The 16,015-nt window shown below is 36.5% G+C and overlaps 1 protein-coding gene and 1 long non-coding RNA gene across 5 annotated transcripts in view; both read left to right on the top strand.

Annotated features, from left to right (window-relative positions):
- LOC126381241 (uncharacterized) overlaps positions 1-16,015 on the top strand; it is an 89,538-nt gene that overhangs the window by 7,712 nt on the left and 65,811 nt on the right. The window contains exons 2-4 of one of the 4 annotated variants that reach the window (XM_050030744.1): positions 6,967-7,094; positions 7,182-7,316; positions 7,403-7,540. In XM_050030744.1, the coding sequence (XP_049886701.1) occupies positions 7,185-7,316; positions 7,403-7,540 (270 nt within the window). In that variant the 5' untranslated portion in view covers positions 6,967-7,094; positions 7,182-7,184. Of the gene's footprint in view, positions 1-5,377; positions 7,095-7,181; positions 7,317-7,402; positions 7,541-16,015 lie in introns of those variants that run through there. The other 3 variants (XM_050030745.1, XM_050030743.1, XM_050030746.1) reach the window with 3 other exon arrangements.
- Positions 7,631-8,708, top strand: LOC126381248 (uncharacterized). The gene is made up of 5 exons (XR_007568741.1): positions 7,631-7,759; positions 7,860-7,994; positions 8,083-8,209; positions 8,311-8,444; positions 8,561-8,708. It is a non-coding gene; the product is annotated as an uncharacterized LOC126381248 (long non-coding RNA).

Here is a 16,015-nt window from a genome sequence, read left to right as displayed (position 1 = left end):
GGGAAAAAAAAATTATGAAAAAATCTAAACTGCATAAGTATGCACTCCCACACACACAAAGATCTCTCTCTTATATAACACGCCACGCGGACGAAGTCGCGGGCAAAAGCTAGTATTTACTAAAATAATAAAAAAAATACGATATTCATGGTAAGTTGGATTAGCTATTTTATAACACAAACGACTTGATATTTTCATGCATTAATTCAGGAAAATAAATGTATAATGAATAATAAGTTTTTATAACCGATTAAATTTGTATAATGTGTAGTGTATACATTTTAATGTATTTAACATTTGCAAATTATATTGATTTGTAAAATAAATATAAGTTCCATTAAAATTGTACTAAAGAATTTTTTATACTAGCGTATATTAGTAACTTAAGGTACAATTAAGTAAACAAACAAAAAAATATACGCCTTAAATAATAAATATAAGGAAGAAAGCCTGTTTACCCGGATGCCTGTTTACTCATCATCAAGGAAACTTTAAGAAATAACATTACTACAAATGTCTGCTCGAAGAAAGATTCAAAAACTTAAACAAATGCCAAGCTGGAAATCGATTAATGAGTACACATAAACGCTACATAATACAACTCGCGTGTCCTGTAATGGAACGGACAGAATAAAGAATATGTGTTATGGTACGTCGAATCAGTACAGTATAATATTATACATTAGCATTCAATGGTGTATGAATCGTCATCGTCATTGTGTCAGCAAAGACGCGTCATCAATTGCACAGATTTGTGGCTACAAATATATAAATGAAAAGTGTTATTTAAAACATTATTTATTGTGTTGTGAATTAAAATAGGTCAATAATTACCTGTATCCGGCAGTGACGAACAATTTTTTCATTCATAAACATGGGTAAATACGACGACTGTCAGATGGGCTAAACATGAAAAAAGTCCTTAAACCAAATCCCATTGTTTCGCTATTGTGTTTGAAAACCTAAGCCGCAGGAGGATATTAAGTACGACCATGCTTTACCTTTAATGGTGTATGTAAAAATAATCAACAATGAATGTTCTATACCATTCTAAGCAAATTCAAAAACAAATTTGATCATGTCAATTTCTGGCCTCCCACAAGCGGGTCTCACCAGTATTGACAGAAGAATGATCACTCATCGATACAGAAACATACATAAAGTAATTAATACATGTATACAGGCTAAATAAAGTGAAATTGCTAGAAAATACCTACTACTTGGAAAAACAATAATTGGAGAAGAAAGCACTACCTAACAACGTGAAACTTTGATATTCAAATTTTCAAATCAAATATGGCTAAAACAAAAAAAAAATACTTAAAAATGGAAAGGTAAAAGAAAACACCTTTAGTTAAAAAAATAGAAAGCGAGTCATATTTTATATATTCTGGTAAAATTGTTTAGTTTTAAATGTTACCAAATACACCAAATGTTATTAGAAATGAAAGTAACTGCATATAGTTTATTCATATGTGTACAGTCAACATACTACCTACGTTTTATTTTTTAAGTCTACATTCGTTATTTATTTACTTATAATAACGCAAATAACAAACAACTATGCTTGTTATTAATTTGCATACACCTACAGTAAATCCAACTTACCATGAATATAACAATGATAATATAATATACATAGTAAGTGCAGAATAAAAACTTAGGGATTACATGGTTTTATGTTTTCCAGTGGATCTGGTTAGAGCTATGTCACGCTAAATGGTGTTCTTTGCATTTCTTCTTACAATACTTTTCAATAGAACACTGTTTCGCATGAGACGGTTCCTCAAAAAACATAATATCGTGTATGAGCTAAACAAAAACTTAGGTTTTATATGGTTTTATGTTTTCCAGTGGATCTGGTTAGAGCTATGTCACGCTAAATGGTGTTCTTTGCATTTCTTCTTACAATACTTTTCAATAGAACACTGTTTCGCATGAGACGGTTCCTCAAAAAACATAATATCGTGTATGAGCTAAACAAAAACTTAGGTTTTATATGGTTTTATGTTTTCCAGTGGATCTGGTTAGAGCTATGTCACGCTAAATGGTGTTCTTTGCATTTCTTCTTACAATACTTTTCAATAGAACACTGTTTCGCATGAGACGGTTCCTCAAAAAACATAATATCGTGTATGAGCTAAACAAAAACTTAGGTTTTATATGGTTTTATGTTTTCCAGTGGATCTGGTTAGAGCTATGTCACGCTAAATGGTGTTCTTTGCATTTCTTCTTACAATACTTTTCAATAGAACACTGTTTCGCATGAGACGGTTCCTCAAAAAACATAATATCGTGTATGAGCTAAACTAAAACTTAGGGTTTTACATGGTTTTATGTTTTCCAGTGGATCTGGTTAGAGCTATGTCACGCTAAATGGTGTTCTTTGCATTTCTTCTTACAATACTTTTCAATAGAACACTGTTTCGCATGAGACGGTTCCTCAAAAAACATAATATCGTGTATGAGCTAAACTAAAACTTAGGTTTTATATGGTTTTATGTTTTCCAGTGGATCTGGTTAGAGCTATGTCACGCTAAATTGTGTTCTTTGCATTTCTTCTTACAATACTTTTCAATAGAACACTGTTTCGCATGAGACGGTTCCTCAAAAAACATAATATCGTGTATGAGCTAAACAAAAACTTAGGTTTTATATGGTTTTATGTTTTCCAGTGGATCTGGTTAGAGCTATGTCACGCTAAATGGTGTTCTTTGCATTTCTTCTTACAATACTTTTCAATAGAACACTGTTTCGCATGAGACGGTTCCTCAAAAAACATAATATCGTGTATGAGCTAAACAAAAACTTAGGTTTTATATGGTTTTATGTTTTCCAGTGGATCTGGTTAGAGCTATGTCACGCTAAATGGTGTTCTTTGCATTTCTTCTTACAATACTTTTCAATAGAATACTGTTTCGCATGAGACGGTTCCTCAAAAAACATAATATCGTGTATGAGCTAAACAAAAACTTAGGTTTTATATGGTTTTATGTTTTCCAGTGGATCTGGTTAGAGCTATGTCACGCTAAATGGTGTTCTTTGCATTTCTTCTTACAATACTTTTCAATAGAACACTGTTTCGCATGAGACGGTTCCTCAAAAAACATAATATCATGTATGAGCTAAACTAAAACTTAGGGTTTTATATGGTTTTATGTTTTCCAGTGGATCTGGTTAGAGCTATGTCACGCTAAATGGTGTTCTTTGCATTTCTTCTTACAATACTTTTCAATAGAACACTGTTTCGCATGAGACGGTTCCTCAAAAAACATAATATCGTGTATGAGCTAAACAAAAACTTAGGTTTTATATGGTTTTATGTTTTCCAGTGGATCTGGTTAGAGCTATGTCACGCTAAATGGTGTTCTTTGCATTTCTTCTTACAATACTTTTCAATAGAACACTGTTTCGCATGAGACGGTTCCTCAAAAAACATAATATCGTGTATGAGCTAAACAAAAACTTAGGTTTTATATGGTTTTATTATGTTTTCCAGTGGATCTGGTTAGAGCTATGTCACGCTAAATGGTGTTTTTTGCATTTCTTCTTACAATACTTTTCAATAGAACACTGTTTCGCATGAGACGGTTCCTCAAAAAGCATAATATCGTGTATGAGCTAAACAAAAACTTAGGTTTTATATGGTTTTATGTTTTCCAGTGGATCTGGTTAGAGCTATGTCACGCTAAATGGTGTTCTTTGCATTTCTTCTTACAATACTTTTCAATAGAACACTGTTTCGCATGAGACGGTTCCTCAAAAAACATAATATCGTGTATGAGCTAAACAAAAACTTAGGTTTTATTTGGTTTTATGTTTTCCAGTGGATCTGGTTAGAGCTATGTCACGCTAAATGGTGTTCTTTGCATTTCTTCTTACAATACTTTTCAATAGAACACTGTTTCGCATGAAACGGTTCCTCAAAAAACATAATATCGTGTATGAGCTAAACAAAAACTTAGGTTTTATATGGTTTTATTATGTTTTCCAGTGGATCTGGTTAGAGCTATGTCACGCTAAATGGTGTTTTTTGCATTTCTTCTTACAATACTTTTCAATAGAACACTGTTTCGCATGAAACGGTTCCTCAAAAAACATAATATCGTGTATGAGCTAAACAAAAACTTAGGTTTTATATGGTTTTATGTTTTCCAGTGGATCTGGTTAGAGCTGTGTCACGCTAAATGGTGTTCTTTGCATTTCTTCTTACAATACTTTTCAATAGAACACTGTTTCGCATGAAACGGTTCCTCAAAAAACATAATATCGTGTATGAGCTAAACAAAAACTTAGGTTTTATATGGTTTTATGTTTTCCAGTGGATCTGGTTAGAGCTATGTCACGCTAAATGGTGTTCTTTGCATTTCTTCTTACAATACTTTTCAATAGAACACTGTTTCGCATGAAACGGTTCCTCAAAAAACATAATATCGTGTATGAGCTAAACTAAAACTTAGGGTTTTACATGGTTTTATGTTTTCCAGTGGATCTGGTTAGAGCTATGTCACGCTAAATGGTGTTCTTTGCATTTCTTCTTACAATACTTTTCAATAGAACACTGTTTCGCATGAGACGGTTCCTCAAAAAACATAATATCGTGTATGAGCTAAACTAAAACTTAGGTTTTATATGGTTTTATGTTTTCCAGTGGATCTGGTTAGAGCTATGTCACGCTAAATGGTGTTCTTTGCATTTCTTCTTACAATACTTTTCAATAGAACACTGTTTCGCATGAAACGGTTCCTCAAAAAACATAATATCGTGTATGAGCTAAACAAAAACTTAGGTTTTATATGGTTTTATGTTTTCCAGTGGATCTGGTTAGAGCTATGTCACGCTAAATGGTGTTCTTTGCATTTCTTCTTACAATACTTTTCAATAGAACACTGTTTCGCATGAAACGGTTCCTCAAAAAACATAATATCGTGTATGAGCTAAACAAAAACTTAGGTTTTATATGGTTTTATTATGTTTTCCAGTGGATCTGGTTAGAGCTATGTCACGCTAAATGGTGTTTTTTGCATTTCTTCTTACAATACTTTTCAATAGAACACTGTTTCGCATGAAACGGTTCCTCAAAAAACATAATATCGTGTATGAGCTAAACAAAAACTTAGGTTTTATATGGTTTTATGTTTTCCAGTGGATCTGGTTAGAGCTATGTCACGCTAAATGGTGTTCTTTGCATTTCTTCTTACAATACTTTTCAATAGAACACTGTTTCGCATGAGACGGTTCCTCAAAAAACATAATATCGTGTATGAGCTAAACAAAAACTTAGGTTTTATATGGTTTTATGTTTTCCAGTGGATCTGGTTAGAGCTATGTCACGCTAAATGGTGTTCTTTGCATTTCTTCTTACAATACTTTTCAATAGAACACTGTTTCGCATGAGACGGTTCCTCAAAAAACATAATATCGTGTATGAGCTAAACTAAAACTTAGGGTTTTACATGGTTTTATGTTTTCCAGTGGATCTGGTTAGAGCTATGTCACGCTAAATGGTGTTCTTTGCATTTCTTCTTACAATACTTTTCAATAGAACACTGTTTCGCATGAGACGGTTCCTCAAAAAACATAATATCGTGTATGAGCTAAACTAAAACTTAGGTTTTATATTGTTTTGTGTTTTCCAGTGGATCTGGTTAGAGCCATGTCACGCTAAATAGCATTCTTGTCATTTCTTCTTTCCATCCTTTATATTATATTAAATAATATTTCATACGGTATTATTTCGTTCTTTAATTTAATGTGTTTTTAGTGCTTCTGAATGTGATTTTGTTTTAAATACTTAGCTTATTAGCATTCATCAGTATCCAAGAATTCATCATACCACTGCTAATTAATAAACAAACAACGGTTTTAGCGTTTAAATACCGAAAAAACACCTGCCTGTTCATTTATTACTTGTTTCATTAAACAGGAATTTGCATATCGATCGTTTTCAATTAACTTCGAACAGTTACAACTACACGTAAACTGAGCATGTAGTCTATCTACAGCAAGATCGTGACCGCTGACTGCAGCTCTCCTTCTCCCTCCATTTCACTCCCAATCGACATTTTCACCTTTGCTGATATGATTACTCCACAGGATACCTCCATCCCCTGCATACCTGGTCGCTAGATTCGGCTGGCACGTCATATCGGTTTGACAGCCAACTCACGTAACTATTGTTGATCGATCCACAGTCCACTGAAGTGCCTACGATGAAGGGAACAACATGGACAGTTCTACTCCGAATTACTCCAACCCATGCGATGTTCATCCATGCGACAACCCACCTGATCTGAGTGGAACTTAACTGAAGCAAGAGAGTGATGCCTAATTCCATCTGCCAACTAGCTCCACTTCTCTCCCGTGCACCAGTCGCACCCACACCGACGTGTTCATCTTGCCAGTTTTCCTCACACCCGTCCACTTGTCTCTTGAAGATTGGCGTCCACAACACCAACGGTTGGTTAGGTCATGCAAGCATTGTTACAATTGATAAAAACACATATTTTCATTTAGTGAATGTGATAACCTGTACTAATAATTTGGTCAACTTAGCGATGATAACTCAATGTAAGTATTAACAAACTCGGTACGTGTTTGTTATTGTCAATAATATCTTTAAATTATACAACTCGCTTATGTTTGACAATTACTGAGTAATTGCTTTGCTTATTGCATGCTAATTGCTGAAAATTGCTTTTTATTTTAAATTCCTTAGCTAAAAATTGCTTTTTCTTTCACATTTCTCTGCTTATTGAATGACTATTGCTAACTCATTAGATAGAACCTACTTCTCATATAAGTAGGTGGATGCGGCCTCGATTAGCGGGGGAACCACATGAAAAAAAGCGAGCTACTGGGTGTACCTCCTGGGTAGTTTGGAAATCACCTAATATATATATGTATATATTTATAAATAAAAGTTAATATAATTATATAAATTAACATTATTATTTTTTTTAACAGGAAATGCACAATGCTAAAAACTGCGTAGGAGATTTTAATACAATAGTACTACCAAGCCTGATGTTGGCCGCTATTTCAATGAATGCAGCAGTGTGACAGCTAGCAATCAAAAGTAACAAGATATCGAGGTACGTTAAATGACGATCACGACTACTTTGGCAAAAACGTATCGCTATAGACTAAGGAAAAAAAAATAATATATATTTTATCTACAGGAAATGCAGATGGCAATAAACTGTGTAGGAGTTCATGATGGCAATAGAATAAAATCGACCATGCCTGAAGTCAGCAGCCCCTTCAATGAATGCAGCAGTGTGACAGCCAGCAATCAAAAGTTACAACATATCGAGGTACGTTTCAGGACGACCACGACTATTTTGGCAAAAACGTATCGCTATAGACTAAAGAAAAAAAAAAATATATATTTTATTTACAGGAAATGCAGATGGCAATAAACTGTGTAGGAGTTCATGATTGCAATAGAATAAAATCGACCAAGCCTGAAGTCAGCAGCCCCTTCAATGAATGCAGCAGTGTGACAGCCAACAACCAAAAGTTACAAGAAGATATCGAGGTACGTTTCATGACGACCACGACTATTTTAGCAAAAACGTATCGCTATTGACTAAGGAAAATAAATTATGTATTTTATTTACAGGAAATACAGAAGGCAAAAAACTGCGTAGGAGATCATTAATACAAAAGTATTATATAAACCAAACCTGATGTTGCCAGCTCCTTCAATGAATGCAGCAGTGTGACAGCCAGCAATCAAAAGTAACAAGATATCGAGGTACGTTACATGACGACCACAACTATTTTGGCAAAAACGTATTGCTATCGACTAAGGAAAAGAATTACATATAATATTTAATTATATATTTTATTTACAGGAAATGCAGAAGGCAAAAAACTGCATAGGAGATCATTAATACAATAGTATTATATAAACCAAGCCTGATGTTGGCCGCTCATTCAAAGAATGCAGCAGTGTGACAGCCAGCAATCAAAAGTAACAAGATGTCGAGGTACGTTACATGACGATCACGACCACTTTGGCATAAACGTATCGCTATAGACTAAGGAAAAAAAATGTAATATATATTTTATTCACAGAAAATGCAGAGTGTAATAAACTGTGTAGGAGATTATGATTGCAATAGAATAAAATCGACCAAGCCTGAAGTCCTTCAATGCACGCAGCAGTGTGACAGCCAGCAATCAAAAGTTACAAGATATCGAGGTACGTTACATGACGACCACAACTATTTTGGCAAAGACGTATCGCTATCGACCAAGGAAAAGAAATTATTATATAATATTTAATATATATTTTATTTATAGGAAATGCAGAAGGCAAAGAACTGCGTAGGAGATTATTAATACAATAATATTATATCAACCAAGCCTGATGTCGGTAGCTTCTTCAATGAATGCAGCAGTGTGACAGCCAGCAATCAATAGTGACAAGAATCTAGGTACGTTACATGACGACCACGACCACTTTGGCAAAAACGTATCGCTATCGACTAAGAAAAGGATATTATATCTATACGTTATTATAAATAAATTAATATTATTTTATTTTTAACAGGAAATACAGAAGGCAAAGAAGCAGATGTCATCAAAGAAGATCTTTGTTCCTGCAATGTTTCCGCAGACGATACATCCAACAGAGCGAAGTGGAAGGAAAAGACTCGGAAAAAAGACCCCACCACCATATGGGAACAATGCAAGGGAGAGAGAGAATATAATGTTATATTTTTATTTTTTGATAACATAAAATAAACCAACAATATCCTACACATTTTTTTTATTTCTTTTTGTGTCTGTCTTAATAGTTATTACAAATCTGTGATGCGAAACAAACTATACGAAAACGTCAATCCACATACAACGCCCGCGAAGCTGCTTTAGCAGCGAGCGCACTTAGCACCATCTAGTTATATTATATAATAATAAAGCTACAAACCCATGTACTGACTAACTGACTGACTCACTCACTGACATAATTGTTCTCCCAGAAGGAGCATCGGGGGGTCAAAATGATGTATGGGGGGTGTGATTGGGACCTCCCGGTGAGTATGGGAAAACTTCCAGATCTTGGAAAACTGCTCCGCATCAGGAAGACACCCTACCGTCTGGCAAAACTATCGCACCTGGAACGATTCTTTTTTCACGAAACCTATTTAAATCTTAGTCAAATTCTATAGTGGGTGGAAAAAAATCAAAATGGCGGAAAAACAAGATGGCCGCCATACAAAAAAATGTTTTTCCCGAAAATGTCTCGGAGGTCAAAATTATGTAAGGGAGTGTAATCGGAGCGTCTTGTAGAGTACGGAAAATGATCTCAATCTTCGAAACCTGCTCCGCATCAGGGAGACAACCTACGGCCTGGCAAAACTATAGCACCTAGAACTTTTTGGTTTTCACGAGACATATTTAAACCTTGGTCAAATTCAATTGGCAGTGAAAAAAAATCAAAATGGCGGAAAAACAAGATGGCCGCCATACAAAATTTTCGTTTTTCTCGAAAATGCCTCGGGGTGAATGTGATGAAAGAGGGATGAGATCAAAATGTCATATTGAGTATGGAAATACTTCCCGACCTTCAAAAACTGCTCCGCATCAGGGCGGCACCCTACGGCCTGGGAAAACTATCACACCTGGAACGATTCTTTTTTCACCAAACCTAATAAAATCTTGGTCAAATTTTATCGCCGGTAAAAAAAAATCAAAATGGCCGAAAAACAAGATGGCCGCCATACAAATTTTTGTTTTTCCAGAAAATGTCTCGGGTGTAAAAACGATGTATAGGGGTGTTATCGGAACGTCATCTTGGAAAACTGCTCCGCATCAGGGAGACATCCTACGGCCTGGCAAAAGTATCACACCTGGAACGATTATTTTTCTACGAGACCTATTTGAATCTTGGTCAAATTCAATCGCAGGCAGAAAAAAACAAAATGGCGGAAAAACAAGATGGCCGCCATACAAAATTTTCGATTTTCTCGAAAATGCCTCGAGGTGAATATGATGTAAGAGGGATGAGATCAAAATATCATATTGAGTATGGAAATACTTCCCGACCTTCAAAAACTGCTCCGCATCAGGGCGGCACCCTACGGCCGGGCAAAACTATCACATCTGGATCAAATTTTTTTTCGCACAATGTATTTTAATCTTGGTCAAATTTTATCGCCGTTGCAAAAAAATCAAAATGGCGGAAAAACAAGATGGCTGCCATACTAAAATTTTCGTTTTTCCAGAAAATGCCTCGGGGGTAAAAATGATGTATAGCACGTGTGATCGGAACGTTATGTCGAGTATGAAAATACTACTCGATCTTCGAAAACTGCTCCGCATCAGGGAGACACCCTACAGTCTGACAAAACTATCGCACCTGGAACGATTGTTTTTTCACAAAACCTATTTAAATCTTGGTCAAATCTATTCTCTGGTGGTAAAAAATCAAAATGGCGGAAAAACAAGATGGCCGCCATACAAATTTTTGTTTTTCCAGAAAATGTCTCAGAGGTAAAAATGATGTATTGGGGTGTGATCGGAACGTCATCTTGGAAAACTGCTCCGCATCAGGGGTCACCCTACGGCCTGGCAAAACTATAGCACCTAGAACTTTTTTGATTTCACGAGACCTATTCAAGTCTTGGTCAAATTCTATCGCGGTATAAAAATGGCGGGAAAACAAGACACGCGAGCAGCTTGCTGCGAGCGAACCACGCGAAATCTAGTTATTATTATATTATATATAGCTGCAAACCCACTGACTGACTGACTGACTGACTGACATAGTTGTTCTCCCAGAAGGAGCGTCGGGGGGTCAAAATGATGTATGGGGGATGTGATTCAAATCTTCCGGTGAGTATGGGAAAACTTCCAGATCTTGGAAAACTGCTCCGCATCAGGGAGAGACCCTACGGCCTGGCGCAACTATCGCACCTAGAACGATTCTTTTTTCACAAAACCTATTTAAATCTTAGTCAAATCCAATCCCCGGTGAAAAAAAACCAAAATGGCGGAAAAACAAGATGGCCGCCATACAAAAATTTGTTTTCTCAGAAAATGTCTCGGAGGTAAAAATGATGTATGGGAGATGTGATCGAAACGTCAAGCTGAGTATGGAAATACTGCTTGATCTTGAAAAACTGCTCCGCATCAGGGAGACTCCCTATGGCCTGGCTAAACTATCAAACATAGAACATTTTTTTTTCCACTAAACCTACTCAATTCTTGGTCAAATTCTATCGTGGGTGAAAAAAAAACAAAATGGCGGAAAAACAAGATGGCCGCCATACAAAATTTCGTTTTTCCAGAAAATGCCTCGGGGGTAAAAATGATGTATGGGAGGTGTGATTGAAACGTCAAGTTGAGTATGGAAAAACTGCTCGATCTTGAAAAACTGCTCCGCATCAGGGAGACACCCTACGGCCTGGCAAAACTATAAAACCTGGAGCAATTTATCTTTCGCGAAACATATTTAAATCTTGGTCAAATCCAATCCCTGCTGAAAAAAAAACCAAAATGGCGGAAAAACAAGATGGCCGCCATACAAAATTTTCGTTTTTCCTGAAAATGCCTCGAGGGTAAAAATGATGTATAGGGATGTGATCGGATCGTCATGTTGAGTATTTCAATACTGCTCGATCTTGAAAAACTGCTCCGCATCAGGGAGACACCCTACGGCCTGGCAAAACTATAAAACCTAGAGCAATATTTTTTTCACGAAACCTATTTAAATCTTGGTCAAATTCAATCCCCGATGAAAAAACACCAAAATGGCGGAAATTCAAGATGGCCGCCATACAAATTTTTCGTTTTTCCTGAAAATGCCTCGGGGGTAAAAATGATGTATGGGAATGTAATCGGAGTGTCTTGTCAAGTACGGAAAATGTTCTCAATCTTCGAAAACTGCTCCGCATCAGGGAGACACCCTACGGCCTGGCATATCTATCGCACCTGGAACGATTCTTTTTTCACGAAACCTACTTAATTGTTGGTCAAATTCAATCACCGGTGAAAAAAAAAAACAAAATGGCGGAAAACAAGATGGCCGCCATACAAATTTTTAGTTTTTCCTGAAAATGCCTCGGGGGTAAAAATGATGTATAGGGGTGTAATCGGAACGTCATGTCGAGTATAAAAATACTTCTCGATCTTTGAAATCTGCTCCGCATCAGGGCGGCACCCTACGGCCTGGCGAAACTATCACATCTGGAGCTTTTTTGTTTTTACAAAACCTATTTAATTTTTGGTCAAATTTTATCCCCGGTGAAAAAAAAACAAAATGGCCGAAAAACAAGATGGCCGCCATACAAATTTTTGTTTTTCCAGAAAATGTCTCAGAGGTAAAAATGATGTATTGGGGTGTGATCGGAACGTCATCTTGGAAAACTGCTCCGCATCAGGGGTCACCCTACGGCCTGGCAAAACCATAGCACCTAGAACTTTTTTGATTTCACGAGACCTATTTAAATCTTGGTCAAATCCAATCGCCGGCGAAAAAAACACAAAATGGCGGAAAAACAAGATGGCCGCCATACAAAATTTAATTTTTCCAGAAAATGTCTCGTTGGTAGAAACTGTGTATGGGGTTGTAATGGGAACGTCTTGTCGAGTATGAAAATACTTTCCGATCTTCAAAAACTGCTCCGCATCAGGGAGACACCCTACGGCCTGGCAAAACTATAAACACTGGAGCAATTTTTCTTTCGCGAAACATATTTAAATCTTGGTCAAATCCAATCCCCGCTGAAAAAAAAACAAAATGGCGGAAAAACAAGATGGCCGCCATACAAAATTTTCGTTTTTCCCGAAAATGCCTCGGGGGTAAAAATGATATATGAGGAATGTGATCGAAACATCATGTTGAGTATGGAAATACTTTTCGATCTTCGAAAGCTGCTCCGCATCAGGGAGACACGCTACAGCCTGGCGAAACTATCGCACCTGGAACTTTTTTGTTTTCACGAAGCCTATTAAAGTCTTGGTCAAATTTTATCGCCAGTGAAAAAAAAACAAAATGGCCGAAAAACAAGATGGCCGCCATATAAATTTTTGTTTTTCCAGAAAATGTCTCAGAGGTAAAAATGATGTATTGGGGTGTGATCGGAACGTCATCTTGGAAAACTGCTCCGCATCAGGGGTCACCCTACAGCCTGGCAAAACTATCGCACTTGGAACTTTTTTGTTTTCATGAAACCTATTTAAATCTTGGTCAAATTTTATCGGCAGTGAAAAAAAAACAAAATGGCCGAAAAACAAGATGGCCGCCATACAAAATTTTCGTTTTTCCCGAAAATGCCTCGGGGGTAAAAATGATGTATGAGGAATGTGATCGAAACATCATGTTGAGTATATAACATCACTCAGTAAATCTTATTTCACACGATCCACGATCATGGCTTGAAATTTCACAACAAAATGACCCAGAGACCCTGTCATTGATTGAGCGACTTGAGGCCGGTAACTTGGATGAGAACCAGTACATGGTAGATAACAATTTATTGTATTACAAGGTTACTCCAAATACCCCACCAAAATTATACGTTCCGAAAACTTGCAGATTTAAAATTTTGAGATTGTTTCATGACGAAAATTGTCATGTTGGATTTTATAAAACCATTGAAAAAATTTTAGAGAATTTTTGGTTTTCTTCTATGACAGCGTATGTAAAGAAATACTTGTATCATTGCCGTATATGTATTGAACGAAAAAGTCATTCGGGACCCAAAGAAGGACTATTACATCCTATTCATAAAAGTTTAACCCCTTTTCATACCGTTCATTTAGATTGTACTGGTCCTTTTCCAACAACGACCGAGGGATACAAATATGTTCTGTTAACGATTGACGGGTTCACCAAATTTTGTATTCTGTCGAAGCTCAAAACTTTAGGAGCACCAGAATTAGTTCTTATTATTCGAGACAATGTTACATTATTTGGCACCCCGTCGCTGGTAATTACAGACCGTGGCACAAATTTTGGTTCAAATGCAGTACGCACACTATTTAGAGAATTAAATATCGAGCACCACATGATCGCCACGGGGACGCCCCGTGGTAATGGTCAAGCTGAACGGTATGTTTCCACAGTAACGAACATGCTAACTACGAAATGTAACAATATGTCAGATTGGCCGAACGAATTAAATAATGTTCAATTGTCTCTAAATACTACCATTCACAAATCAACCGGATTCTCCCCCATGCGATTATTGATTGGGCGTAATGCTAATATTCCAAAAATTCAAGCCTGCCTTAATGAAGTCCTTGGTAACAATCATATTGAACAAGAATTTGACATTCGATCAGATCGACGGCTTGCTCAACAACGTCTTGAAGAGGTAGCACGAAGATTCAAAGAACGTTTTGATACGACTCGTCGTAACAATAAAGTTTACAATGTTGGTGATATAGTCTATGTATATCAGGATCACCGACGTCATGCAAAATTACTACCAAAATTCAGAGGGCCTTACGAAATTATCGCTATTCTTGATAATGATCGCTATAGTTTACGTGGACAGGGTCAAAGAAACCTTATTATTTCTAAAGAGAAATTACGATATTGGCCCGGTGAATGGCTTGATGAAAACGCTACTGTTGATGATGCTGTTTAATCTAAAATTTACCTACAGTGATTGTGCATGTTATTTCGTATACCTATACAATTTACCAATCACTATTTATGTAAGAATGAGTCAGTATAAATAATCTCATGAATGGAGTAAATCTATACTTATAATAAATCTGTAGAGAGGTCAATTCTGTACATTAAATATTTTTTCAAAATAACTATCAGGGGGTGATAAGTGGTCGATACTGATGCCAAAAATGCAATCAGTAAAATTTTTGTCTGTCTGTCTGTCTGTCTGTCTGTCTGTCTGTCTGTCTGTCTGTCTGTCTGTCTGTCTGTCTGTCTGTATGTTCCTTATAGAAACAAAAACTACTGGACGGATTTTAATGAAACTTGGTACAATTATTCTTCACACTCCTGGACAGGTTATAGTATACTTTTCATCACGCTACAATCAATAGGAGCAGAGTAGTGAAGGGAAATTCTTTTGTATGAAAAATCTAAACCACTCAAGTTAGACGTTTGAAATTTGGCATGCAGGTACCTTAGATACCGTAGAGGTATACTAAGAAAGGAATTCCCGAAAATCCTACGAGAACGGGAATTAGCGGGAAAATCCTTTTGTATGAAAAATCTAAACCACTCAAGTTAGACAATTGAAATTTGGCATGCAGGTACCTTAGATACCGTAGAGGTGTACTAAGAAAGGAATTCCCGAAATTCCCACGGGAACGGGAATTAGCGGGAAAATCCTTTTGTATGAAAAATCTAAACCACTCAAGTTAGACAATTGAAATTTGGCATGCAGGTACCTTAAGTACCGTAGAGGTGCACTAAGAAAGGAATTCCCAAAATTCTCACGGGAACGGGAATTAGCGGGAAAATCCTTTTGTATGAAAAATCTAAACCACTCAAGTTAGACGTTTGAAATTTGGCATGCAGATACCTTAAGTACCGTAGAGGTGCACTAAGAAAGGAATTCCCGAAATTCCCACGAGAACGGGAATTAGCGGGAAAATCCTTTTGTATGAAAAATCTAAACCACTCAAGTTAGACCTTTGAAATTTGTCATGCAGGTACCTTAGGTACCGTGGAGGTGCACTAAGAAAGGAATTCCCAAATTCCCACGGGAACGCGAATTAACGGGAAAATCCTTTTGTATGAAAAATCTAAACCACTCAAGTTAGACGTTTGAAATTTGGCATGCAGGTACTTTAGTAAACTTAAAGCTTAGTTGCAACAGGATATTACAAAATTCCCACGGGAACGGTAGTTAGCGGGAAAATCCTTTTGTATGAAAAATCTAAACCACTCAAGTTAAACAATTGAAATTTGGCATGCAAGTACCTTAAGTACCGTAGAGGTGCACTAAGAAAGGAATTCCCAAAATTCTCACGGGAACGGGAATTAGCGGGAAAATCCTTTTGTATGAAAAATCTAAACCACTCAAGT

This window comes from Pectinophora gossypiella, unplaced genomic scaffold (genome assembly GCF_024362695.1).
Source record: "Pectinophora gossypiella unplaced genomic scaffold, ilPecGoss1.1 Pgos_41, whole genome shotgun sequence".
Classification (NCBI taxonomy): domain Eukaryota; kingdom Metazoa; phylum Arthropoda; class Insecta; order Lepidoptera; family Gelechiidae; genus Pectinophora; species Pectinophora gossypiella.
Note: the sequence above shows the minus strand (reverse complement) of the source record. Positions and strands in the feature narration are given on the sequence as shown.